This window comes from Manacus vitellinus, unplaced genomic scaffold (assembly GCF_001715985.3).
Source record: "Manacus vitellinus isolate BGI_N305 unplaced genomic scaffold, ASM171598v3 scaffold_10_pilon, whole genome shotgun sequence".
NCBI classification, from domain to species: Eukaryota; Metazoa; Chordata; class Aves; order Passeriformes; family Pipridae; genus Manacus; species Manacus vitellinus.
Window position 1 is genome coordinate 9,803,234 of NW_021938838.1, and position 27,471 is coordinate 9,830,704.

At 37.4% G+C, this 27,471-nt stretch overlaps 1 protein-coding gene across 6 annotated transcripts in view; it reads left to right on the forward strand.

Annotated features, from left to right (window-relative positions):
* PHKB (phosphorylase kinase regulatory subunit beta) overlaps positions 1 to 17,695 on the forward strand; it is a 65,284-nt gene extending 47,589 nt beyond the window's left edge. For 4 of the 6 annotated variants that reach the window (XM_025896353.2, XM_018084744.3, XM_018084759.3 and 1 more), the window contains 11 exons: positions 416 to 477; positions 566 to 728; positions 1,570 to 1,651; positions 3,768 to 3,825; positions 4,628 to 4,718; positions 7,242 to 7,444; positions 10,075 to 10,209; positions 12,771 to 12,900; positions 13,292 to 13,399; positions 14,601 to 14,741; positions 17,041 to 17,695. In XM_025896353.2, the coding sequence (XP_025752138.1) occupies positions 416 to 477; positions 566 to 728; positions 1,570 to 1,651; positions 3,768 to 3,825; positions 4,628 to 4,718; positions 7,242 to 7,444; positions 10,075 to 10,209; positions 12,771 to 12,900; positions 13,292 to 13,399; positions 14,601 to 14,741; positions 17,041 to 17,178 (1,311 nt within the window). In that variant the 3' untranslated portion in view covers positions 17,179 to 17,695. Of the gene's footprint in view, positions 1 to 415; positions 478 to 565; positions 729 to 1,569; positions 1,652 to 3,767; positions 3,826 to 4,627; positions 4,719 to 5,582; positions 5,674 to 7,241; positions 7,445 to 10,074; positions 10,210 to 12,770; positions 12,901 to 13,291; positions 13,400 to 14,600; positions 14,742 to 17,040 lie in introns of all 6 variants that reach the window. The other 2 variants (XM_018084765.3, XM_018084754.3) reach the window with 1 other exon arrangement.
* The last annotated feature ends 9,776 nt before the right edge of the window (positions 17,696 to 27,471 follow it).

A 27,471-nucleotide genomic window follows, 5' to 3' on the forward strand; every position in this document is an offset into this window, starting at 1 on the left:
AAACATCGCTGAGACTGACAGGAAACCCGCCCGTCCTTCAGCAATCCCTGAAATAATGAGCAATATGATCCAGAACATGGGTACTGTGCAGGACTCCAATGCAAATCCTTGATCTCAGGTGTTTTCATCAGACTTGAGTTTTGGGGGATGGACATTGCTTGATGAAGCCATAAATTGCAGGCAAAAGAACAACAAAACACCAGCAAAGAAGAGAGCAGCCTCAGGAGACTTCTGCTGTCTTAAGCTGTCATTTTCCTTATGAGAGAGGAAAAATACTCTGGAAGTGTAAAAATATTTGGAACTGTAGATAAAGAAACTACTTTGTCAGTTGAAACCACCAGCAACATACTGAAATCAAAAGGCAGTTATATAGTAATGTATATATTTTAAAATTTTTTTCAATTTTTCATTTCAGACATTAATATCTGGAGCAGTTGTTGAACAACTTGACTTCCTAAGAATCACTGAAACCGAAGAGTAAGGCTATGTGTAAATAGTAACAATGTGGTATTTGATAGTTAAAATATGTTCTGAACTGTGAAGAAATGAAATATTTATTTTTCAGGGCTCCTGTATTTAAGAGTTTGGAGGAGTTGGATCTCCCAAAACATTCAAAAGTCAAGAGACAGTCTAGTACTCCAAATGCTTCTGAACTTGAGCAGCAACCAGATGTAAATATTAATGACTGGAAAAACAAGTCAACATATGAGATCCTGCAGAAACTTAATGTAAGAAAACTTGATAAAAATACGGTGTAACTTCGTTCCTGTGAAATAAGAAATTCTGTGTCGATATTCTTTTTAAGAGCAGCCTACTTAGGTCAGCATTAGTGTCATAGTCAGTGTTAATAATGCAGCTAATAACATAAAATGTGTGATGTTCATACTCGGAGAATCTTCCTCTTTACAGTCCTTCATCTTAGCATTGCAGAACCCTCTGGCCCTTCGTGCTGTAACTGCTGCCTGTCAGTTTTCCCAGCTACCCCGATCATCTTTGGTCCTAAATGACCACTTAGAAGGGGACCCATTTGTTATGTGTCTTAGGAATAGATACTTTATTCACAAACTGAAATTCAAAAGGCTTGAGTAGTGGGTATTCACTTGGATGGACTGTGAACCTCTTAATGACATCAAGTCATTAAAGTTCCTATCTGGTATTTTTCCTGTATATAGAGGAAAACTACCAATATCTGTTCTAGATCTAGTGTTTGATACAAAATCACAAAGTATTCTGCTTGGTTCCCTATGTCATTACAAGCATTTATGCTGTTAATGAAAGGACCTGAGAAAGAAAAGTCAGGAAATGTTTCCAAGGTCAAATTATCACAACTTAATATGAAGCACAGAGAAGCCTCTGCAAGCAGCAGTGACAAGGATACAGCACACATAGTGTATGAAATAGTTGTGAAATCCCCTTAAAAACAACATTTGTAGACTTTTTCCTAAATTAAAAAAAAAAAAAGGCCCTTTGGCTGCACTTGAAATTTTTAATAGCTGTTCTGGTTTTGCTTCACTGAAAATCTGAAGGCTATTTGTGGTTTTGTTGTTGCTGGTGTTTTTCTTTTTTAAGGACTGCAATTGCCTAGCAAGTCAAGCGTTACTCTCCAGTATATTGCTTAAAAGGGAAGGACCGAATTTCATCACCAAGGAAGGTAAGAGCTTCTTTCATTTGACTATTCAGAGTATTTGAGGAAGCAGATGTATGTTTGGTTGCAATGAACGTGAATAATAGCTGTGCATGCCAGCAGTTGTGTAGCTGTTTTCTCTGCCATTTAAAGCAATTTCTGCATTAAATGGGACATGCAAATTCATAGCGTGGTGGGGAATGAGCTGCTGAATGTATGAACTCTTTTAGATTGTTTGTAGGCCAGTGCTCTATCTAGTTGTAATTTTCTGTGCACAGATCAAAAAAATAGAGAATCTGACCTTGTGTAGAAAACTCAAACTTAAGACAAGTCTGTATGTCTGTAACAGTATGAAATATATGAATCTTTATATTAATTTTTATTCTACTTTGATGTAATCCGACTTCAATGTATCTGTGAAACCTACTCTAATTTTTTATTATGGCTTTGTATTAGAGCACAGGATTTAAATTCCTGTAAAATAATTCTCAGAAGGCTACTGAGGCTCGTGGCCTTTGTGCTGCAAGTTTTGGTGTTTTGTTTTTTTCAAAGACTGCTTATTAGCTGTCTTTGTATATAAGAATACTCCTCAGAAAAAAAGGAATGTTCAGATCAAATAATGTTCTCTTACTTATTCACCAAGGAGTGACTTAGCACCTCATGTTATTGAACCCTCCTTCTTAATTTTGGTGTCAGCTGAGTCTTGTGATGAAGAGTTGTCATTTTGACATAAGCATATATTATATCCGTATTGCTATATTAAAAATGTCAGAGAATCATGGAATATCCTGAGCTGGAAGGGACTCACAAAGTTCATCCAAGTCCAGCTCCCAGCCCTTCACAGGACACCCCAAGAATCCCACCCTGTGCCTGAGAGCATTGTCCAAACGCTCCTTGAGCTCTGTCGGGCTGGTGCTGTGCCCACTGCCCTGGGGAGCCTGGTCAGTGACCAACCACCCTCTGGGGGAAGAACCTTTTCCTAATATCCAACCTAAACCTACCCTGACTCAGCTTCAGGCCATTCCCTGGAGTCTTGTCCCTGGTCCCCACAGAGCAGAGATGGGTGTCTGCCCCTCCTCTTGCCCTCCTGAGGAAGTTGTCCCTGCAATGAGCTCTCCCCTCAGTCTCCTCCAGCTGAACAGACCAAGTGCCCTCAGCCACTCCTCACACGGCTTCCCTGCAAGGGAAAGCCTTTGGATCTCTTCTTTGGGCACTTTTTAGTATCTTTCTTATGTTGTGGTGCCCAAAACTGCACTCAGTACTGGAAAACAATGTCAAGTGGAATAAAATTCATTGGCTGACGCCCAGTGTATTGTTGCAGGTTGTGACTGGAATCTGCACATTAGGCCCATGTAGCTTTTCTGCCAGTTACCTGTACTGTTGTCAGGTTTTGAGAGCCTCAGGAACTTTCTTTTAGACCTTTGTAGGTTGTGTTCTTTGCTCTAGAAAAATCTCAAGGCAGATTTCCTAACCTCTGTAAGCAACCAACATTACCACTTAATGACTGTTGGATCACTCTGTTGAAATCATCTATGTAAAAAAAAAAAAAGGACAGAGGCTGTTGTGCCTCTGACCATTCAGAACTAACTTGTAGAGACCTTTTTGTGCCATCCCACATGAAATGGTGCGTGATGATAACCTTTTTAATATGCACTTTGTATTAAACAGTCTGAGTCACTGACTGAAAGTTCCCTGCATCCTACGACTGGAGACTACTGAGACTGACATTAAATAGTCACACAGTCAATAAACCCTAAATCTAAAAAGAGAAGCAGAACCTTGGGTTCTGCAGTTTGAGTATGTACCTTATAATGGGATATACCTTTTATAGGCCAAATATGCATGTAGATTAATTTTCCCCAATATATAGCAGGAATGGCTGATATCATGAGCATCTCTATATCATAAGCAGCAAATTCAGCTGAAATCTGGTTTGGCTTCTTGCATAACAACATATGCTGGGAGACAGGGGACTTGATTGCATCTAAATTTTAGATGTTAAGCATAATAAAAAAGTGCTTTACTAAAGCAGATTCAGAATTAACCGATCTCATAAAATTAACTTATTACTATTAAATGGAAACCTGTGCATCTTTTTTGCTTATGTTTTGTTTTGTTTTGTTTTTTTGTTAAATGCATTTAGGTACTGTTGCTGAGCATATTGAAAGAATCTATAGACGAGCTGGCAGCAGAAAGCTCTGGTTTGTATACACATAATCATGTTCCTTATGTTTTACACCATTTTTTTGTCCTAATGTGTTTATAGAAAGTAAGGCTGGATCCTTACACACTTAAAGGGGGAAAAATGACAGCTTTACTGACAAAATGATGTTGGTGCATGGCAGCTGAAGATCTGGTTTAATATGCTTTAAAAAATTAACAAATGTCTTCTTACTGTTATCTTCTAAAATAGAAAAGTGATAGACTGGTTTTGCACTGAGTGCAAAACTGCCGATGTACAATTCTCATTAAATTGAAATAATGAGAAAAAATTACTAATATTCTTACTTCTTACAGGGCATGATAAAATATTATCATAGCTTTCTGTAGCAAGGCTGCTGATCAGATATAAATCAGTTAAACTGATACAATACAGATTTATTGTCCTGAATTAATTTGCTTTGAGCCTTACTTTGTCACAATAACTTTGAAAGGTTTTAGCAAACAGGTTGATATTTACATGTTGTTTATTAATTTCTTTGCACTAAAGCTCAGTAGAAATTTAATTTATTTTTATCAAAGAAATGAGTTGAGCCTGTCTTGAACTCTGTTCTCTCACTCTGTAACTACTCCTAACAGAGCAGTCTGTAAATATAAAACTGTTTTTCATTTTTTTTTGGTCTCTTCATACAGTTAAACGGGCCTTTGCCAATAATGAGATAGAACCAAAATACCTTGGTGGTATTTTTTTGTAAATAATTAAAATCAAAAGTATTTTTAGAAACAAAATATGTAAACTATTTTTCATTTCTCTTCCATGATTGCCATGTGACATACATATAGGTTGGTGTTGCGCTACAGTGCTGCATTTGCACAGAAATTTTCTTCTTCTATAACCCCACATATTACTACTTTACTGGTACATGGGAAACAGGTAAAGTGCCCAGAAAGCTGAAGTGCAGCTCTGTGAGATTATTTTTTTGCTTATTTGCATTTTGATAGTATCAGCTAATGCATTTTTAAATGCTTTGCTCTTGACCTTAAGAAGTGTGTAGCAGTTTTCAGAGGAATCAGCATCAACTGTTTGAGCTTTTACTAACACTATAGAGTATTACAATTTGTTCCTTAACTCTGTGAATAAATGATTCTTAGTAGCCTCAAAACCTGTGCTAGAAAAGCTCAATTACAGGCCTGTTAGGTTTGTATTTTGTCAGGAAATTATTATTAAAAGTATTCGTATCTTTAGCCATCAACTGCATATATGGAAAAATGTTTTTCTTAGAAGTTGCAGCTTGTTTTGAGCCTAGCAGGTTACACAGGTCTCTTCTTTTCATGTTACACATGCAAAATGTTACCTCAGCATGGAACACACAACAAAGCCTTGGTGTTACGTGTTGTACTTTCTCTTGCAAAATCTTTCTGACTCTTCCTTAACCTTGGTAATTTTTTAGTCTATTTATCTTGCAAAATGATGAAAATGTCTTAAAAGAGGAGCTGGCATCTCTTACCTGTCTGTTTTCAAGATGCTGCTGAGAAGAGAACGAGAAGCTTTTTATGGAGCTGGCAGTTTAATGAGTTCTAACGAGATCTATTATTGATCCATTAACCTATATCTAGACTAAAAAATGAAAAGCCGTAGAAGAGTACATAAAATCTGATCCAAATTCCACTTTATAAATAATGATGTATTCACTGAGTTAGTTTTGAGATCTCTGCTGTGGCAGACATTAAACTGCTATATGAATTCATTAAACTAGCTTGTGATATGTAGTGGGATTGCTCTGTTTTCTGCCCTCAGGTCTGTTGTGCGCTTCGCAGCAAGTCTTTTAGGTAAACTAGTGGACAGCCTTGCACCATCTATTACTAATGTTTTAGTTCAGGGCAAGCAGGTAAGTCTTTGCTCCTCAGAAATGTATTAAGGAATGATAACAGAGAAACTAAACAAATGACTTTTTAATTTTGAAGGCCTCTGATGCTTCTTTTAAAAGTCCCCAATGGCTTAAAAAATCTTTTCTGAAGAAGAAAAATCCAGAGAAAATGGAGATATATTTAATAATTGCACATGGAATTGGCTAATAATTCTATTTCTAATCAGTGACAGAATGGGACTGAAAAGACAGTTCAGCATTTGGGTAAGAGGGGAAGAGGCATGATTTGCATGAAACTCTTCAGGTTTAAGGTCTCTGGGGAGACCTTAGAGCCCTTTCCATTGCCAAAAGGGGCTCCAGTAGAGCTGGAGAGGGACTTTTGACAAGAACATGCAGAGACAGGACAAGGGGGAATGGCTTCAAAATGAGATAGGGTAGGTTTAGATGAGATATTATGAAGAAATTCTTCACTGTGAAGGTGGTGAGGCCCTGGCTAGGGTTGCCTAGAGAAGCTGTGGCTGCCCCATCCCTGGGAGTATTCAAGGCCAGGTTGCATGGGGCTTGGAGCAGATTAAGGTCCCTTCCCACCCAAACCTTTCTAAAATTTATATATATATTTCAAAGAAGTTTTGAAAGACTTCTTTAATGAAAATGTAGCCATCCTCTGTAATTGAACATAAGACAACACGTGGGTGGCAGCTGAGCAAAAGGTCTTTCAGGATTTTAGTATTCTGTTTCAACAAAGTTTAATCAACAGTGTTTCTTCCTTTCCTAAGGAGGATGTAATTTTTTTTTCCCCCAGCACAATAATTTTAATTAAGTTCATGAATAGCTGCTTCCAAATAATGCTAATTGAATATTTATGTATTTTTGTATTAAGTATGTGTATGTGTATACTTGCTTATATGCAATGTTGTTGTGACAAATTTGTCTTTGTCCTACTCCAGACTGAGGTTTAGGTTTGTGCTTCTGAGGCTCCACAGCTGTAGAGGAAACTGCACCTGCGTGCAGCATGATTTGAGGCTATTTGCAACTTTTTAACCTAACTTTTCTTCATTGGTCACTTTATAACAATGGTCTTTATTATAGGAGAAAAACTAGTGTTGCTGTTTTACTGACAGCAGGTTAAAAACAAACCCGAATTCTGACAAAATTCCTTTTTTGTGGTTAAACAATCCGGTAGCAGCAATATGTTTTCTTAAAATGAAGGCTGTAACTTTTAGGATGCTATTAGAAATAAAAAACCAAAACTATAAATTTGATTTTGAATTTAAAGTGAGCTTCACAGCTGAAATGTATGAAATGACATATTGTCTAGACCTAATGTTACAGTTATGATTATAACCAAAACATTTTTATTTTACTTTAGAAAAATATACTCCATATTTATTGTCGTCTTTAGTGAAGTTTATTACTTCAATAGCATCCAATTAACAGTATTAACAAGCATCAGCCATTGACAAAAAATTATTTTTGTGTTGTGCAATTTTAACAAGCAAAGCAGAGTTGATGAAGTTGAATTTCTGAATTGCTTCTCCAATGCTTTTATTCCTGTCTGTATCTTCTGAATTTTTTTCAATATACTGTAGGTGACACTTGGAGCTTTTGGCCAGGAGGAAGAAGTTATTTCTAACCCCTTATCCCCAGCAGTGATTAAGAACATAATCTATGAAAAATGCCATTTACAAGATGAAAGAGAAGCCGTAGTTCAGCAGGAACTTGTCATACACATTGGCTGGATCATCTCAAATTCACCTGAGCTGTTCAGGGGCATGCTGAAGATACGGATTGGGTCAGTAAAGTATCTCATATTGTTCTTTATTACTACTGGTATTGCAGAAGAACATACATGCTTCAGATGTATGCAGATGGTTGCTACATTGCAGAAATGGTTTATGTAAGATGATGCAGCAGAACTTGTATACTTCAGTTTTAGGAAGCCTGCTTTAAATTAGTTTGCCAAAAACAGGTGCACAACTATTCTCAAATTTGGCAGTCAATAGTGTAAAGTGGAGGAGGGGCAGTCCTTGTAATGGTCCATTTGGAGCATTCCTACTGCTGATATGGTGAACTAGAGGATTTTTTGAAGCTGGATCCCTGTAACAATGGGCCTTAGTGGGGTTGGATGCTGTGGGATTCTGTTGCCGAAAATTAATTTTGTTCTTCAAAACCACCTCAAACCAAATACCCTCACTCTCCAGCTGAGCAGTATCCCTAGTGCAGACAACATACAACACTCCTTGACTGTTCATCAGCTGCCTAGGTTTGTCTGAGCCAGGAACCACAAAGCTGAATCAAGTTTAAAACATCATTTACCTAGTGGGTTGTTCTTTTAGTTGACAAGGTGACCTACAAATAGTCTGTGCTGGAGCATTGTCATATTCCATGGTATCTGTATTTACTCTGCTATCTACAGGAGTTAATTATTTTTCACATTTAGGAAGAGACATACATTTGAATAAGGACTTCTTTGAAGAGGCCAGGTGCTACTGACTGAGATATACAGAATTAGTGAGCATGCTTTAAAAATCAGAACTTAAGTGTTCCATTTTCCATAGAGAAAAATATAGCATTTCAGCACTGGAGGTAGATACCAGCAGCCTTTTTTCAAGCAGACAAAAGTCATATTTCCACTTTAGCAGTACATTCTAGTCATCATAAAATCAAAAATTTTTCAAATGCCTGTATTAGATTTGACTGGAACACATCTATTCTTTGGCACTGAAATGCTTTTCTGTCCCCTCTACAGATCCATGTTACTCTTCTTTCCTCCCCCTCCTTATTCCCTGTATCTAGTCCTTTTTGCAATTTTTTTTTCTTTCTTCCAAGGTTAATGCTAGAGATTCAATTTCCTTTATTTCAGTGTTATCACCCACTCCAGTGAGCAAAATTAACCTTCTCACAGAAATGCCATTCCAGTTTGGTAATGATTTGATTTAGTGTCTTGTTATTGATTTGCTTTCAGGGTTTCATGTTGAAATAGATCAAGTTGCTGACAGGCCTATTACTGTAAAAACTCCCAACCTATGACTTCTACCCTTCTCTTATCAGTGAAGAGCTCAGGAGAAGGTCCAGTCTTGACTTTGCTATGGTTTGTAGGCCATTGCAAAGAGAAAATACTAGTGAGGGACTTACACACAGGCACATTTGAGTCCTCAGTGAGGAAAGGACAGATTCCTGAGCCAGTTGTGTTGTTAATCTTAATAACAAGAGAAGGACACTATTCCCCTGCTAAAATTAATGAAAGTAGTATGTTCTGCATAATGTAATATGCCCATGTTGCCTAATCTTCTCTGGTGTCTTGCACCTCCAATGCATGGCCTTGGAAACATCAAATTTAAAGCAACATTGGATCAGCTGGCTGGACATCTCCTCATTGCCTGTAGTTACTGAGAATTTTTTAGAAAAGATTGTGACTTGACTTACATAAACACAGACATTCTGCACCTTGTTGGCTGAATAATTAAGTGACCGTGGAATGTGACTAATACTGATGACAATGTAGCCCCCTTAAGAATATACTGCATTTTGGGATAATCACAGAAAGGCTCTTTGATGTAACCCAGACTTGATCAGGTGTTATATGATGGACTGTTTGAAGACAAACTAGTTAAGTTTCTTCTTCCTTTTGTTAGTAATACCTGCTTGAACTGATCCAGTGTAGATGGTAAGAGACTGAGCTCTGTGCTCAGTTATTTGGCTTCAAATGTATCTATACATTATTTCATCTTTTGATGTTGCACTGGAGGCTGTAGCACTAGTTTTACATAATGTGCAGAATAAAACTCAGCATTTTCCTTCAATACTTTGCCAAGGTCTGCCTCTCTGATACCTAAGGCTAAAAATCGTCGCTGTTGCCATATTCTTATTGAATCACATTTTTTCAAAAGGGAGTAGCAGAAGAAAGTGTGACAGAATGCAAAAAGGAGTTTCAAAGGCTAAAAGTATAAATAAGCCCTGAAGTATTTTTAAAAGTAAAATCTTGTCGTTTTAATGGCTTTTTAAAACTCTTCAGCAAAATGCATATATTGTCAGAGCCTAATTTTGAATAAGAATTTTAACATCAAAAGCCAGGTAAATGTTTGTCTTAATGAACATGGGATGTAGGGCATGAAGTCAAATCAATTTTTTGCAGTCAATTTTTTTAGTAGTCAATTGCAATCAATTTTTTGTAGTCAAATCAAATTTTTCTATGGAAAGCACGCTCCACAACACATTTCTTAAAATATATGCATTATCCCTTTCAGTTCATATCATGTTCCAATCCAACAGTACGAGTAGTAGAGTCTGATATTTTATGCATGTCCTGACAGCTAAATAGAAGGATCATGTGGAATTCTTATGAGCTATTTTATTAGACTAATTTTTCATATTTGGAAACTTTGTATTTAATTAGTAAATATATTCCTTCCATTGCTTCAGATGGATTATTCATGCTATGAAATATGAATTGAAAATCCGTGCTGGGGATATGCCAGCCAAGGACTTGTACCAGATGTCCCCCAGTGAAGTGAAGCAGCTTCTGCTGGATGTCCTTCAGCCACAGCAGCCGGGCAGGTAATGGGATGGGGGGGTTTGTGGCACCTGTTTTCATTCATAATCCACTGTTCAAGTGAATTTAGTTTCTGAACTGCTTTGCACACCCCTGAAATCACCAGGCATCTGTAATCAGTAATATACTTATTTAAGGAAACGTAGGAAAATGCACTTTTTCATTCTTTTGTATGTATCCAGGTTCCACAATTGTTTCTTTTATATTGCATGTTCCTTTTTCAGCTTTATCTTTGTGGAATTCTCTTTACTGCCACAGAAAAGAGATCTGTCTACTGTAAAATGAAGCATTACATTCTTTGACGTGGGGAAAGGAGCCAAAAATTACCCAATAACCTCTACTTAAGTAGCTTGTAAGAACAGTTTGTCTGCTGTTCAGTGCCCTCTTTCTTCTGGGTTATTAAATGAATTAAGAACAGATGTTCTCTAGAATTCTTGAGAGAGTGGTACTGCCTGAAACTTGCCATCTTTTCTCCAAGCTGTAATCAGCTGCCAAAAAGAGCATTCACTGTGATACAAAGTATGCAAGACAAAAGTTAAGATTACAATATTTCCACTGAACTGTATTGATAAGAGTGAAGTCAAAACTCTTCCTTTTGGTTTTACTTCAAGTTAAGTTAGATTAATCTTTGGCACATAATACAGCTGATAATTTCCACAGTCCTTGACTGAATGGATGATGGCCTTATCTCTCAACAAAGAGGAAATGCACAACACATCCTATTACTTGTGCTTCATTCAGAACACATCTGTTTTTTTCCCCAATCTGTAATGCCTGAGAAACAAGTTCCTTAAATTGGTGTCTCATCTCTCAGTCCAACTGGCCATGTACTATATCTCCCATGTGCTTTTCAGTGTCTTGGTTGCGTTTATTTAAATTCTTGTTGTTTAGTTGCTCTCTCTACTCACGTTAATGCTGACATTATTCCCCTAAAACTGCAGCAGAACAACCCCTAGTCTCTCTTTGCAGCTTTTTCCATTATGTATTAGGCTATTTAGGAAACAATTTGGTCAATCACAGTAAGCATTTCAAGCACCATCCATCATTAGAGATCTTACCTGAACTGCCACAGCAGCTTCTGCCTTTGATTCCTGTAACACAGGATAGATAGGTCAGTAAAGAGCACTCAGATGGATTTTCTGAGGATGAGGATTCTTTTTGGGGCTTATCTGAGTACAAAAGCTTGCCAGCATATCCTTCAAAACTTCCTATCTTTAACTTCTTCCTGTACAGAATTATAACTTGTTTTTCCTTGCCCATTAATGACTCGTTTTTAGAAGTTCTCTTCCTGCCAGGAACTACAGAACACTGTCTCCTTGCCTTTTTTTTTTCGGTGACAGTTTTTCCTACTCTTGTGATCTTTAGAAAAAAAATCTCTTCTGGTGTGACACCATATCTTGCTGCCAGTTAATTTGTCATAAAGGAAGGGCTAATGGTCTATTTACCTCCCCATCCAGTCTCTCCACCACCAGCCTCTCTCCAAGTTTTCACAGAGGGTAAAATTTTTGCAATTTTCCTACCTCTTACACTGGGCTCCAGGATATGATGCCATGTAGATGCATATATTACATATCTCACCAACAGAGTACAGACTCCATAGATACTTTGAATCTATTTATGTAGGTTACAAGATTGCAGGTAACCTTTTTTTAAATGAAGCATTGTTCTTTTAATTGTCCAAATAGTTGTAAAACTAATATTGCTTTTTCAGTTTACAAGACTGTCTTCCTTGCCAGGGTAATATGTATAGGTCAGAGTATTTTTGACATCTTCAAATGCTTCTTTCTTTGAATCAAGAAAACAACCTCTTATTTCTACCACCACTGGTCTTTCTGCTTTTATGGAAGATTTCTTGTCCTAATCCAAGGATAGAGCTGTACAGAGAGTAAGATGGATCTGTCATAGTAGACACAAGTTTTTGGCAGTTGAGTGACACATTGCTGGTGTCTCAAACTCTGTGGCTAAAGCCCCGTTGCTGTAATAATATTGTGAAGAAAAAAAATAGGAAAATTAAATTCCAGACTTGATGGATGTAAGTGAAAGAGGGTGTGGACAGTACGCTTCTGAAGACAAACAAGATTTGTGATTTATGGCCAATGTAACTCAGTTTGTTCAAAGCTTTAGTTCAACAAAACCATTCTGTTGAATTTTCTAAATTTACAGGCCACTTGTTTTCTACACACCACCAGAAAAAAACCCCTACCTTCAGCAATTCTTACCTTTCAGCAAAAATTTCTGCTGAAATACGTTCTCTAATGTGATTAGACATGATGAATTTGATCTGCTGCTGTTACTGGACTATGCTGGATAGATTTCACAGTTAATTCTTTTTCTCCACTTACATAAAACAAACACACACCTAAGAATAACATTCTGATCTCTGCAGGCTGAGCATCTTTATTGTGTTTGTTTGGAGTGACCCTCACCTGAAAGCGCATGTACTGCATGTGCATATTGAGATGTATTTGATGGCACTGCTCACCTTACTGGCTCACAGCACAGAACATGGCTTTGCTGTGCATCTGTAAGAGGTTTTCATGTGAGGTTTCCCCCTGTCTGCCCCCAGGAGCTGGCTGAACAGGAGGCAGATTGATGGTTCCCTCAACCGAACTCCGGCCGGGTTCTACGATCGGGTGTGGCAGATCCTCGAGAGGACCCCCAATGGTTTGATAGTGGCAGGGAGATTCCTACCACAGGTAAAATCAGCAGAGATGCTCAGTTATTTCTGTTCTACCTGAAAATGGTGAATTATTTTGTCATTAATATTTATTTTATGTCATGGTGTTTTACTTGTTCCTATTGTAATTGAAAAACAGAAAACTGTTTTCAAGTTCTTTTTTGGAGGAGGGGAGTAAAATACAGTTAGAATAGAATGGAAGCCAAGTATTTCTATTAATGCACATTGATAAAAGCATAAATCTAGGAAACTCTTTCCAAATCATGGACTCTGAAATCTGCTCCCTTTTTGATCCTACATTGGTCATATTTCTTTGTTGAGTAGGATTCAACAAGTAAACAGGCCCTACCTGGGGGTGGGTTTGATTTAATGCATATGGTCTTTGAGTAACAGTATTATTTATCTTTCAGCAACCAACCTTATCGGATATGACGATGTATGAAATGAATTTTTCCCTTCTGGTTGAAGATATGCTGCAAGACATCGACCAGCCACAATACAGGCAAATTATTGTAGAGGTCTGTGGCTAACAATTAATGAAATTTTATAATATGCATGAGTGTGTTACAGCCTGAAGGAAAAAAAAAATAACCCAGACTCAAATATCTCAAGAATTAGCAATTTAAATTTAAAACTTACTTCAGTGGTTTCTCCGTAGATTGTTTATGATTAAACAGGTTCCTGTTAACATATTCAGAATATACCAAGTTCTAAATGTTCTTCCCCTCTACAAAATATTAATGACAGTACCAATGCAATTAGGTCACAGGAGGTAAAAACTAATAAGGAGTAATTCCAAAGTACCTTTCCTTCAAGTCCCTAGCCCATGCCTTTTCCTAACAATTTTCTAGGTCTAGCCAAAACTGCTCTAAAATAATCAGTTTGCCTTCCAAAGGATTCTTCTTTCCATTTTTGCTGAGGCTGCTCTAATAAGTTGCTTTATATTAATGAATCAAATAACTTCCCATTCCCTCATGTTCCTGTACCAAACAGTAAAGCAAGAGGCTGTTTAAACTCCCTCCCCACCACTGCACATAATCAAATCAAATCCCTCTCCCTTCTGGCTCACAAGTAATGGTCAGGCTGGTGGTTGGAACATCCCCAATTTTTGCTAAAAGAGACCAAAATTACCAAACCAAACATGGCCAGTACAGACTCCACTGCCCACTTGTAGGTATTTCAACAGGACACTTGTCATGCTCACCTTCCTATTTTAAACCTCTTTCAGATGTGAGAAATGTAAACTCTGAAGACCTGAGACTTTATTGATGTTTATGGACCTTGTTTTTTATAAACTTTGTCAAAGTATGACATATAATCTGTAATTATGCCTCAAAATACCAAATGCTGAGGTTCAGTGTTTGCTGCTTTTTGCCCTCCCCACTGTTTGAGCACCAGCATTTGTGCAGCCACACAGTGAACTGAATAAAATGGAAAATAACTTCCCTGGCTCCCAGCCAAGTTAGATGTTATTGTCAATCATTTACACAGTGCCCTTAACTAGGTAGTCACCAGCAATTGTAACCTTTCATGAAAGCCTGCTTTTCCAGTGATTCTTTTATCAAAGTCAGAATTCTATTATCTGTGCACTATTACCTGTGCCATTATTAAATGGCTTCCTGCTTCAAAGAGGCATATGCAATTACCAGCAGTGCTGTTATGTAACCTGAATTTTAAAAAATCAAATTTAAAGTCTTACAGTCTTTTTCTGCCTTCTAGTTGCTGATGGTTATATCTGTTATTTTGGAGAGAAATCCTGAGCTAGAGTTCCAAGACAAAGTGGACTTGGACAAAGTGGTGCAAGAAGCATTTCATGACTTTCAGAAAGATCAGAGCAGTCCAAAGGGAGCTGAAAATCAAGTGAGTAAAATACTGCTGTCTTACAAAATTTACCATTCTTACTGAAGTTATAAATGCTAATTCTGTGCAGTTCAGAGTAAATAACAATTGATAGGAGTTCAGAATGGAACACAAATAAGAAATTAGTATACCCAAGTGCTGCCTAAGCCTGCAAAGTGCCTGTAAAGCAGAGATGAAAGAGGTACACTTTGTTGCTGAATTGTAAATTCAAATTTTTAGGGCAGGGAGAACACTCAGTGTTACATAGCTCTGAAATGGGAGTCTGTGTTAAGCTGGGAAAGTTGCTTATTAAAGGAGACAGAATTCATTAAGAGGGACACTAGAAGAGAAAAGAGTTAAAAATAAGAAAATAAAAAACCTAAAGCTCAGCATGGAAGTGTGGATTTAAGATCTTATGTACACAGATACTTAGAAAAATTTAGTAACCAGAGAACTCTTATTGACTATATTAATGTAAGAACTTGAAATACAAAACTGTTCTTAGTTACTGATTTTTGTGCTGGAGTTGCATTCATGACCTAGCAAGCTTTTGATGTCTAAGGGTTAAAATTCAAATGAATGAATAAATGCTTCTAATATTTGCTTCACTAGAAGTGTAGGGTTTATGCTTTAGAGACCTTCAAATATACTACAAGTTTTGGTGCCTCAAAGCTCTGAAATTCTGTAATAAAGCCAAGTTTATTGAACTGGTTAAAGGAGGAAATGGGAATAAAGCAGTGGGACAAGTCCCTGTGCTGCTGAGGATGATCTTCCTCGCTCTGTCTGGCATTTTATTGTGCCCAATATATTTGAAAATATCTGTGCTAGCTCTGAAGAATTATTGATTCATAACATTGACATGCAACAGCACTTCCTCTTGCTGAATTTAGCTCCTTTAAAAGATGAGGAAGGATATGCTCCTTAGGAATTCTTTCAAATGGTTCAGTGTTCACTCTTTTGCCACTAGTTTTTTGTAATAAGGTTTGAAAGCAAGCCACATATCCAGCCTCAGCAACATGTCGCTTTGCATAGTACCTTTGCTTACACAAGAACACAATTTTCTTGAACTTACAATTCTTTTGGCCCATTTTGGAGGGTAATGACTCTGTGGCAGTAACAAAATCACACATAATCCACACAAAAGGCTATTAAGTGCCAGCTCCACACTGGATCTCTGACTTCTTGTGACAATCTGCAAATCCCCAATAGCTATAAACAAAGAAAGATTCCATGCAAATTCCAGTTTTTACTGGTGCTGCCCTAGCTTCCATTGAAGAGGTGGATTTTTTTCCCAAGGCCAGATCTACTTAGAATGATGCCTTTTTGACTCTTAGAAAGACATCCCTATTTATAGTTGTGAATAGTATGTTTAAGGTTGTTGTTGTAAATTCCAGCTCCTTACATGTAAATTTTCTGGAATCTGCCTCTCCATATTCCCAGGTGTATGCCTGCTGGTAGCTAACTGTATCCTATTTAGGATTGTTCTTATGATGTTCTGTCTCAAAGTTTCCTAAAAAACACTGCTAAAAACTCCTAATTTGACTGAACTGTGGTCTTCCATAAAACCGACTTGCAAATATTTTGATACTTCCTAGTTCCCTGTTAACATGTAATAAATGTCAAAAGTATTTACTCCAGTAATTTCAAACACACCTTAAAACTTCAGCAGTCTAATATTTGCACCACACAGTCTCTGCCCTTGATTTAATAAAAGTAACCAGTTTCCCAAATTAAGGTGTTGAGCCTTTATATAGCAGCTAATATATAATTTGAGAATAAGCAGATGTTTTAACATCATTAGCTGTGAAAAACAGGTGTTGAGTGAAGGACACCTATTTTGGTGAACTGATTAATGAGTTAGTTCATGTGATACCTGTGGTTTGGATCTTGGACTTTTTTCCTCCTGAATAAATCTTCAGTCAGGGTTGTATCTCCATGTACCCCCAAGGCTCTGGCTCACACTTGTACTGTGGCAGCACAGTGAGGTCCCACAGTCAGCATCCAGCTGCATGTTTGAGGAGAGCAGTTGTTCTCTGACACCTGTGGCATTTAAAAAAAAATATTAAGAAGGTGGTATCTGTATAGTCCTGGAAAACTCAATGAAGAAGCAGATGCAGTAAATCTTAGTAATCTGTTCTGCACACGCTAAGGTAAGTGTAATGGGAGATTTCTGAAAATTGAGCAGAATTGTTTTGTAGCTTTAGACTCCAAAAAAACACATTTGTGTTTCTGCCATATTTGTGCTGTTCCTCTTGTAACCCTGTGTTTGGCTGCTTTCCACAGTCAGCACTAATGGCAGCATCTTCTCCCTGTCCTGCAGAATGACATGACTGCTTTCTACAACACCAGCCCACTGGGGAAGAAGGGAACGTGCAGCTACTTGAGTAAAGCTGTGATCACCTTATTGCTGGAAGGGGAAGTGAAACCAAGCAATGATGATCCCTGTACCATCAGCTGAAGCTTTGAAACACAAAAAGGATTTGTTGCTTTACTTAGTGTTCTATGTATTTTTCAAGCATATATTAAAATACTGTTTTGAAGAGTAACCCTGGCTAGCAATACAAATGCATATTATCCTTTGCTGAAAGAAGTGCCATTAAAGATACCAAGTGCCACCTAATTTTTTTCTTTCTCAACTATGCAGCATGTGACTGAGCACAGGAAGTTAGTGTGATGATAATTGATGAAGTTCAATAAGAATGTATTTATGATCTTAAATTATGCACTTAATGTAGCTGGTTCACTTCAAAAGAAAAGCAGTTTTTGTCTTTATACCTCTATTTATTTATAATTACAAACAAGTTTATTGTAAATTCTAAATGAAATTCAGAAAATTAACATGCATACCAGTCAGTATGGAAATACAAACATTGGATTATTTTCTTACTATTTTACACACGAATTGTAGCTGAAGGTTAAAGAGCTGTTATTCATTCAAATCAGTTAAATTGACAGCATTCTTTTAAGGTGTTTTTTTTTTAATTTACCAATTGGTAACTTGATATACAGGTTTCATCCTAATAGAGCAACTTTTTATCTCTAGCAATACATATCATTGCAGTTTCCCAACTGTAGTTTAAACATCTGCAAGTTAACAAGGGAAATGTATGGTAACAAGATAAAAGTTTGTATTAAAAAAAAGGGCAAACAAGCTGTATTTAAAATTAACATCAATGAAGAAATAAGTTTCTATTACATATGCTATCGTTGCATTAAAAAATTCAAAATCCACTTATTTATCTCCTAAATGTGTGAAAATACTGTATGCAATATGCTTTATTTTGGTGAAAATAATAAAAAGCAAATGCTTGTAAAAAAACCTGTCAATAAAAATACTTTAAGTGACATGCAAAGAGACTCCTGTTGACTTTAGTGGCAACTTTTGACCTCCTAATTAATGATGACCAGTGCCAGCTCGTCTGTGAATCAGTTGTTGCCATATTGATGTCAATTGCTTGTAATTTAAAATGTTAATGCACTTTAATTCTTAACACTTCTTGCTACTTCTCTTTTGCTCTTACTCTATTAATACCTCAGTTACTTGTAAGCCTTGGATTTGCTGATCTTGGGCTGACCTTTATAACTGCAAATGAATGAAAATGCCAGTCACTACTTTTCCTTATTCAAACTTGGAATGAAAATCCATGCAAGCTATTCTTGTTTTCCTTTATAGCCTTGAAAACATAGTTTATGAAATTGTGAGGATACAAAATAAGGATAGATTAGAAGATGAAGATACCAAAATTCAGCAGTCCACATTCTCTGAAAAAGGTTCTTGAGTCTGGAAGGACAATACCATTAATTTTTCTCTTGATGAAGTAGGAACAAGACAGGAGCTTGACACAAATGGCTCTCACATAGCTTGCCTATAAAATTATAGTTTTATAAGATGAGATGATTGGAATAGAAACAACAATTTCTACTAAACAATTTTCTACATTATACAATGTTTGAAATCACAGAGGGAAGATAAGCTTTTATGAGAATAAAGAGGGCAGCAGAAAATAGAAGGTAAACCAGATGGTTTTTAAACAGCCATAGGTCAAGTATAGTATTTAATAAACTTGGTCCTAATTTCTTTGAAAACATTCTGCCTCAAAAAGGCAAGGAAAGAGATGTATTGGGGGTTGCAAATTAATAACTGCAGGTTCAACAATCAATACAGTGCCCTGTGTACTGACAGGAGCTGCTGGCAATAGTTTCTCCAGCCATTAAAGAAATAAGACCCAAAGGGTTCAGTGTTGGTTCACACCATTCACTTCCTTATTACACACCTTCACAGTGCTCCAAAACTTGAAAAAACATTCTGCTTTCAAGGGGAAGTAGGATCCATTAAAACAATGGGAAAACAATAATTGAAAAAGGTTAAAGTTTAACTATTGAGTAAAAGCAGTTTTTTTTTTCCTAGGTTCCTCTATCAGATGCTCTTGAGAAGAAGACCAAACTATTTCAGCTGAGCAAATCACAGAAAACAAAAATCCCTTTTTCCTCTGCCATTAGAAAGAGGGGAAATACCAACTTGCAGTGACAACTCCTGGTGTAAAGACACATAAGCCCACCCCCCCTCTTCACCCTCAAACTCAGTCACCTTCAGATTTGTCAAAACCATTGTCTTCACACCGTGGGTTACTGTGACAGTTAATAGGTGTCATGTTCACAGCACATCAGACATTTCAAACTGCTCTAGTCCTCGGCAGAATTCAGAAGGTAAGAAGTTGACACATGCAGTTCAAGGCTTTCTTGGCATTTTTGCTGTTTGCTTTGTTGCTTCCCTCCATATGACTTTTCAGCCTTCCTTGGCTTACAGATCAGTTTGTGCAACTCACACAGAAAAGAAACAGAAAAAAATAGACAACCAGGTTAATAATAAATAAATCTCTGGGAAATCCTTTTCATTACTTGTGAATGCACCATAGCAGAAAACATAGGAGGAGATCCTGATTTGAACAGGTTTTTGTTGGATCAATCCAAACGTGGTGCTGTCACAACACTCATGGGGCATTTTTCTGAATAATGTTTTGTCATCAAGGTCTATCAGCAAGCAGTGTCTGATGACAGCAACGTTAGGGTTAATATGATAATATCACAGAGAAGTCACAGAATATTCTGAGTTGGAAGGGACCCACAAGGATCAGAGTCCACAAGGATCAACTCTTAAGTGAATGGCCCATACAGGGATCAAACCCAGCACCTTGGTGTAATTAGCACTGTGGTCTAACTAGCTGAGCTAACGTCAAAGTCATCATTCTTCTTTTGGAATTTAGGTCTCCTATTTTTTGTTTTCACTGCTATTTAAAATACTTTCTTAAATCTTGCACACGGAGTTCATGCCATGAAAATAAATTCCTCAAGAAATGGTCATCGTTCACAATCAGCTTCATTCTATATTTATGTACCTCCTGCGGTTTTCAGGAAAGTCTACCTGCTTTACCAATGGCATTTTTAAGATTGAAAATTGTCCTTCTGTAAAAATGCAGTACTAATATCACTGAAAGACATATTTAATGAAAAAAACCCAATGACATAGTCACAGCATATACCTTGAAGATACTTTGTATGCTAGTTTGTAAGAGGAAAAAAATAAATGGTACCAAAGGAAGTGGGAGTGGTGGGGCAGTCTAATGCTTAAAACATAAATTATAAAAATACTGGGATACAATTAATTCCACTGAAGCCTCTATATTTCATCCCAGAAATCAATCAAGAGAACGACTTGATTGAATTTTTAGATAATTACTATCCACAAAACCCCTGCCAGACATATTCTCTTCTCCAGAAGCGTGACGGTCTTTTAAGCTAATGAACTAAGGCTTGCAGCATGGGAAGAGAAAATTAAATAAGCAAGAAAATCTATGCTCTGCCATAAACACAAAATGAAACAGTGTTGTAAAACACTGCTGAGAGCCTAAAGGAAACATGCAGGATTGCACACTGTCCATACCTACTCCTGCTCCTGTCACAGGGTTACACACTGTCCATACCTACTCCTGCTCCTGTCACCTCGATTACAAGTCATGGGTTGTATGTGTGTGAATATGGGGAGAAGGTAAGAAGGAAACACAGCGGGGTCTGAACTAGAGAGAACTTAAAGAATTTCCCCTTGGTGTTGTGGTCTTGTGTTTTTGTGGGTGTTTGTTTTGTGGGAGTGGAATAAGGAAGTTGTATTCTTTTCACTTGCCTATGCAGCACTCTGACATCAGGAACAATAAATGGGTTTTCTCCACCTGAGCATGCTTTTCCTTCTGCACATTGGCAGGAACTGGAACAAAAACAAATGCAGAAACACCAGATATAAGGAATGTAAAACCTACATGTGGTGGGTCTTTCCTGAATCAGACAGAATTCCCTAAAAGGCTTGCAATGGCTCCTTGTGTAAGAATTCTCTAACAGTGCATGTTTCTGACAAGGAAAGGGGAAAAGGAACTAAATGACTCCCCTCTTCACTTAAATACACATAGGGTAACTGCTGCTTTTTTCAGGTCAAGTAAAAAATCTTGTCTCTTATTTCCTAAAATAACAACCTTCTGAGACAAAAGAGATGTTATTTGGAACAATGGTTCCTGCTAGTGCCAGACAGGATTAATCCCACCTGAGCCTTGTCCCTATGGGCAAGTGCCATGAAGCTTAGACAGCCTTTTCAGAATGCCACAGCTGGTGTTTCTAGGAAAGAAGTTGAGGTCAAACAGACAGGGGGAAAGGGTGACATCATACACAGAAAAGAAAAGTTATGTAGGAACTGTTTCTTACTTAATTTTCACATTAGTGAAACTACCAAAAGAAAGGGGTATAGAGGTTCTATGCCTTGGCACATCAAGAAATCCACTCAGGCTCAAGTGCACGTAGGAAGAGAGGACCTTGTGTTGGTTTACATCTGTACATGACCACAGACCTAAAACTTGCATATCACTCCATTCTGGTAGGAAACACACAATTTACTAAAAAGTAACTCATGAGAAAATAATTGATGAAAATACCCCCAAAACCCACTTTCTACCACATCACTGAAGAATAATAATGCATGTATGTCCCTCTGGATTGTATTCCAGAAACTAAAACATATAATCTAATTCCTCCTTGAACTGGACTGGTACTGAATACAAGCATCTCAAGCTCTTGGTCTGCTTATTGAAGGCTCCTGTATCAGTGCAGCAACAGGGCTGTCAATGAGCCAGGCCAGTAAACGTGAAATTACTGGTATTGCTGGTGTCTGAGTCACCTGGCTGCACTTCACACTCTCATAGATGACTAATCTGACTTCAGGGCAAGCAAACCCAAAATTTATCTGTTTCCCAGGGACAGGCACAGCGTATTTAGTTAGGTATGCTACACAGTTGAACTTGAATTTCCCGAGGATAAATTATGCTGCAAAATTTATAAAGGAAACAATAATATGCTTAGAGAAGATTGTCTTTTTTAGCACATTCTCTTAACCTGCAGTGTTCATGCATCTATTCTATAAATGATTATAAGTCATAAAAACAAACTAGAAAGAAAACGTTAACAGAGATTCTCATCTACTTGAAGGTATCTAACACTGCTGGCTAGGAGGGCATAAAAGCACAGCAAGTAAGAAGAAACAAAACTGCCTTTAACAATGTAAAAAAGAATTCCTTTAAGCCTTCATGCCATGCCTCCAGACTGAGCTAGCTAACTAAATCCAAAATGCTTTTCTTTGGCAACAAATGTCCTTCCCCGCTATGTTGTTTCCTCTGCAGTACTGGGGACCTCAGGGCTTTAAATGCAAGTGCTTCTTTTCCTATCAACAGTACAGTTTCTGCTGAAATAAATTATAGCACAGTACAAGTTCTGTGGGATTTATTCAGATTTCAAGAACAACGTTAAAATTAACCAGTCTAATGAGAACCATACAAAACATCAGTAATGAGGATTTACACTGGGCAGATAGAATGAAGGTTTTCTGAAAAAAGAAATGAATCAGTGAGTCACTAACAGAGCAATTGTATTTGTATTCTAGAGAGAGACAAAATAGAGGATTTACTAAAACTAGTGATTTTCATCTCAAAGGTCCCATCACAAAACTAATGAATCCACAGCTGTTGCAAAACTATTCGAAAAATCAACATGTTTCAGGAGCATGGTACAAACTTTCAATTCTCCTGTGAATGGTCTACAATAAATGTTTGAGTTTAGGTTCATAAATTAATCTCAGCATCACTGTGGTCATTCAAGGAGATGAATTATGCATTATTTGTTTATGAAGCATTACAAACACATAACAAATAGTGTTAAAGCTTCTCTTAGCCCAGATAAAAGTACTGAAGACTAGCATGCTCATTCTGTAGTAAGAAATTTATTTGCATCTGAAAAAGTAAACAGAAAGACCTGGTTTGTGTCAGCTAGTATATCCAAATCTTGCATAACATGATATAACTGGCACTTGAGAAAAAGGAGTTTTGGTTTGTTTCCCCCACACACACACTATTTTTAGCACTTTGGGTTAAAACAAGAAAAAATACACCACCATCAGAAAAACAACTTTAGTAATTCTCCAAAGAGAATCAGGCATTCTCCCATGCCTGATTTTACTTCACCCAAGGCAGTAACGTCAAAAATATTCCCAAAAGACTGTACACAAATCACTGATGTGATGCTGGAAAGGATAAATTATTGTATCCACAAGAATCCTTCAAAATGACAGTAAAATGGCGACTCTCACTTGGCAGCCTGATTTTCTGATCTCTGCTGCAGTGAATGGTTAGCTTTTCTTCTCCCAGCAAGAAGCAACTGCTGAGTAACTGGCCCCCAGCACAAATACTTTGTATCTGTAGCTGCAATAAATGATCTCTCTCTTCAAAGCACAGATGTTTTACAGGAAAACTGCACAGGACTTTTGCCCCACAACCCTGGCAGGTTCCTGTGCCTCTCATGGATGAGTAGGAAGGCACCTGTTCAAATACTGTGCTTAGGGAGGCTACAGTCCCTCCTGGTGTATATTTTCTGCTCATACTTTTCATGCCACATATAAACCAAAATTATTTGAATAATTATATATATATATATTTTAAAAATGCAAATACTTTGTAAGACCCTAGCCTTGAAAGTTATCTTTGTCAGAAAACTGTACCTATAATCAGAAATATTGATAATGAGATATGAGAACATGCAAACATGGAATAGTATTTGGATCTCATTTCTCTTTGAAGTTGTTTCTGAAATCCCCTTATCATGCAGGCATTGTCATGTTGTCCTTCCTGTCTTTTGATGGCATTGGCCAAAAGAAACAGAGAAAGTTCACTAACTCTTCTAAAATTAAGATTTCTTCACAATGCAGGTTTTTGGATTCAGTCCTGTCAGCCTCTGCTTCTGTTCCATGATTCACATGAGCTTTGGGTCAAGCCTCAAGTGACAAGATGAATTTACTGCTTCTGGATATTTATTTTTTTAACCTTAACACTGTCTGCTTCCCAGTACTGGAGTATTCATTACCTTAGAGCAGGTTAATAGTGGGCTCATGAGAACTCATTTGTATCTCGAAGCTTTTATATTAAATATCTCATTGCCTAAATTGACTAAAAAAAAAATCGTTACCTGATTACAATTTCAACTCCTGTATTGGAGCTGACTCTGATTTGCTCTAAATGCGTTTATTTCAGAACACTTTACTTGTCATGCAAAAATACATTGTCCATTACAGAATATAAATGCTAGAGGTTAAGAGGCAGCTGGAGGAGATGTTATGTGGCAAATTGACACATCCCCCTCACACAGATTGCAGTGTCACTGCCCTAACGACAGTGCAATTTGCATAGAGAAAAGGATAAACCTTAAAAGACAGCAGCAGTTTATTAATTTTAATGTAATCTACCCGAAAATGTACAAAGGAGAAGTAAATATTTATCTATGGGATGTCAGCTATCTCTTTTAGTCCATCATGATACATTATGATTTCCTTTGTATCTAAATGACCTGTCAGACTGGAACACAGCTCTGAACCAACCTCCATGACAGAAATTAACCCTTCAAAAAATATTTTGTGGTTCCTTGCAATGCAAGGCTTCAAGATGCCAAGTCGTTTTGTAAGAGAGAAAAGGGAGGACAAGGACAAATAAAGAATTAGTTACCTGACTTAGCTGATATGAAAACATTTGGCTTCCTACAGGGACAGGAACAGACACAACCTAAATACCTGCAACTTTTGTTAGTGGCACCCATGTCACATGACCAAAGTAATTCTCACCTGAGCTGGCACAAACCCTTGTCTAGCCCACCCTCAAAGCTGTATCTTTATTAAACTGCATTTTTTCACCAAACTGCTACCTGGCATTGCAGACTACAGCCACTAGTTTCAACACTAACATTTTATAATAACTCTTGCAGAAGATGGAATGCCATCTCCATGAAGAAAAATTACTGCTTTGGCATAATGTAAGAATCTTTCCCTTTTCACTGCACTCATAAGCAGGTTATGCTGTAGATTAACCACAGGTGAGACTTAGCAAGTCTGTGCTGCAAACACTCTTGTAGGCTTCAACCAAAAGCCAAAACTCCATCCCCAGCCTTAGGCTGTAAAGAGCTTTGCAGGGGATGCTGCCATTGGTGCAAAGGCCTCCACTAAAAGTAGGCTCAGTGTAAGACAGGGAAGCAAAAAACCCTACAAAGATGTCACTGCAGGACTTAAGACTTCTTTCATTTGTTGTTCATAACTGACACAGTTATTGCACAGGGAATTATTTGTATCCTATGCATATAGGACTTTCATAGTTACAGAAACAGAGCTTCAAATTCTACTGGACCTTTAGAAAAACAATTCCTGTGTTCATTTCCCTGTCAAAATGTGACACATTTTGTTTTCATCTCAGTCAGGGATCTAGTAGGGCAGTAAGTTTAATTTACTCAGAGCTTCCTACCAGAAAAATTTTAATCAATTGTAGATTGCTAAAAAGCAACTTTGTACATAAAGGAAACTCTTCATACTGTCTCACTGACAAATCATTTTCAATATAAAATACAAATAATATAATAATAATATAATACAAAATTATACAAAGCACACTTCAGCATTCAAAAATTCCACTGAAATCTACATAGTTTTGATCAATCAAAGCATCAAAGAAAAACCAATACAAGCCTTACAAAGTTTGGCCCTCAGAACCTTCACACTTCTGGGATAGAAAAAGGTTGCTGTCAATGCAGCAGAGGGCTCTACTTTAGATCTTCCTTGAGAGGAGCCCTTCATGGAAGGCTGGTAACACAGACTCAGCTAGGACTGCTCGTGAATAAAACCATGCCTGTGTTACAGCTGCATCCAGACCCTCCTGGAAGAACTGCCCTGTAATGCAGAATTCCACTATGGAGTATCCCTGATAATATTCTAAAATGTAACAGTTTACTTATTTGTGCTGAAAAACTGCCATGAAGTTATAATGAATACACGAGCTTTATGACAGTGCCACAAAATGCCTCCCATCAGAAATGCCCCTGGCCCCGTGCCAGCAAGGGAGGATATTTTTGCACAGGACTTTCAGATCCATGCAGTTGAACTGTTTGATGTTGCTCTGTTACACCAATGGGAAAGTTTCCATCAGCAACTGAATGAATAACAGGCAACAATCCCCCAAGTGTTACCTATTTTCCTTTCCTGAGGCTGCCACTGCTCTTCCTGTGCCAGCAGTCCCTCCTCTCTGCCCCTTGCTACCCCAGCTCTCCAAGGGGTTTTACAGCATCATGCCTTTGAGGCCATCGGCCCCAATTTTTAATTTGCAAAGTAACAGTCTACAGGGAGATATGAAACCAGAAACTACTTCAGAAGATTCCCCGTGTCTTTTCCATAATCTTACAGAAAATCTCCAATATCCCGAGCCTGCAGACTGGGAACTGGCCTGTGAAGTTTTGTACTGCCAATCTTCAATAGCACTTCAGAAGAGAACCAGGCAGCTGCCTGGCATTACCCCTCCAGTTTCCATGGTTACAACAATTAGATCAGCACAAACAAAGCAGCTGAAATTTTCAAATGAATAGTATTTTAAATCACCCTCTCACACAAAAATCCTGATGACAATAGATATGTTAAAAATATTGAATTTTTTTTGTTGAAAGCCCACCCACAGATGCAACATTGTTAAAATAAAGGTTGTACAAGAGAAGAAAATAAATCCAACATTTTACCTTTTCTTTTTAGATGAGAAAGACTACAAGGACAAGGAAAGATTAGCAATATTTACTGGGAAAATGATTTCCTGTTACACAGCTTGTTTTGCAATACCAATAAAATTTAGGAAGAAACTTGTCTTCTTGGTGGGGGTATAAAAAAAATCAAACCAAACCACCAACAGAGAAGGTATATTTCCTTTTAGGACAACTATAAAAGGTGCTTTGCAAATATACCCAACTACACTTGTTTGTAGTGATCCCAGAATATGACACTCTCAGACTCAAGTTCTGAATCAAGCTTAAAAAAATTTTTATTGAACTCATTGGAAATACTTAATACACCAAAGCAAGTACTAGGAATATGCAAGAGTGACTGCAAGCAAGTCACGTGTAAATATAGAAGGTTGAATTAAAGTCTCAAACGAAGAATATTCTTGGGTAATCAAGATAGAATTTATTACAAATTTATTAGCTTTTCTTTGGTTTGATGTGTCTAAGAAGTCTCATTTTAAACTTTAAACTGTATCATCCTTGTCAGCAAATCTAATGCCTCCTATTTGTGGTGAGGAAAGAAGCTAAATAGTTCAACCTTCTCAAAAGATGGAGGAAAACATGACTAAATGCAAGGAAGGAAAGTCTG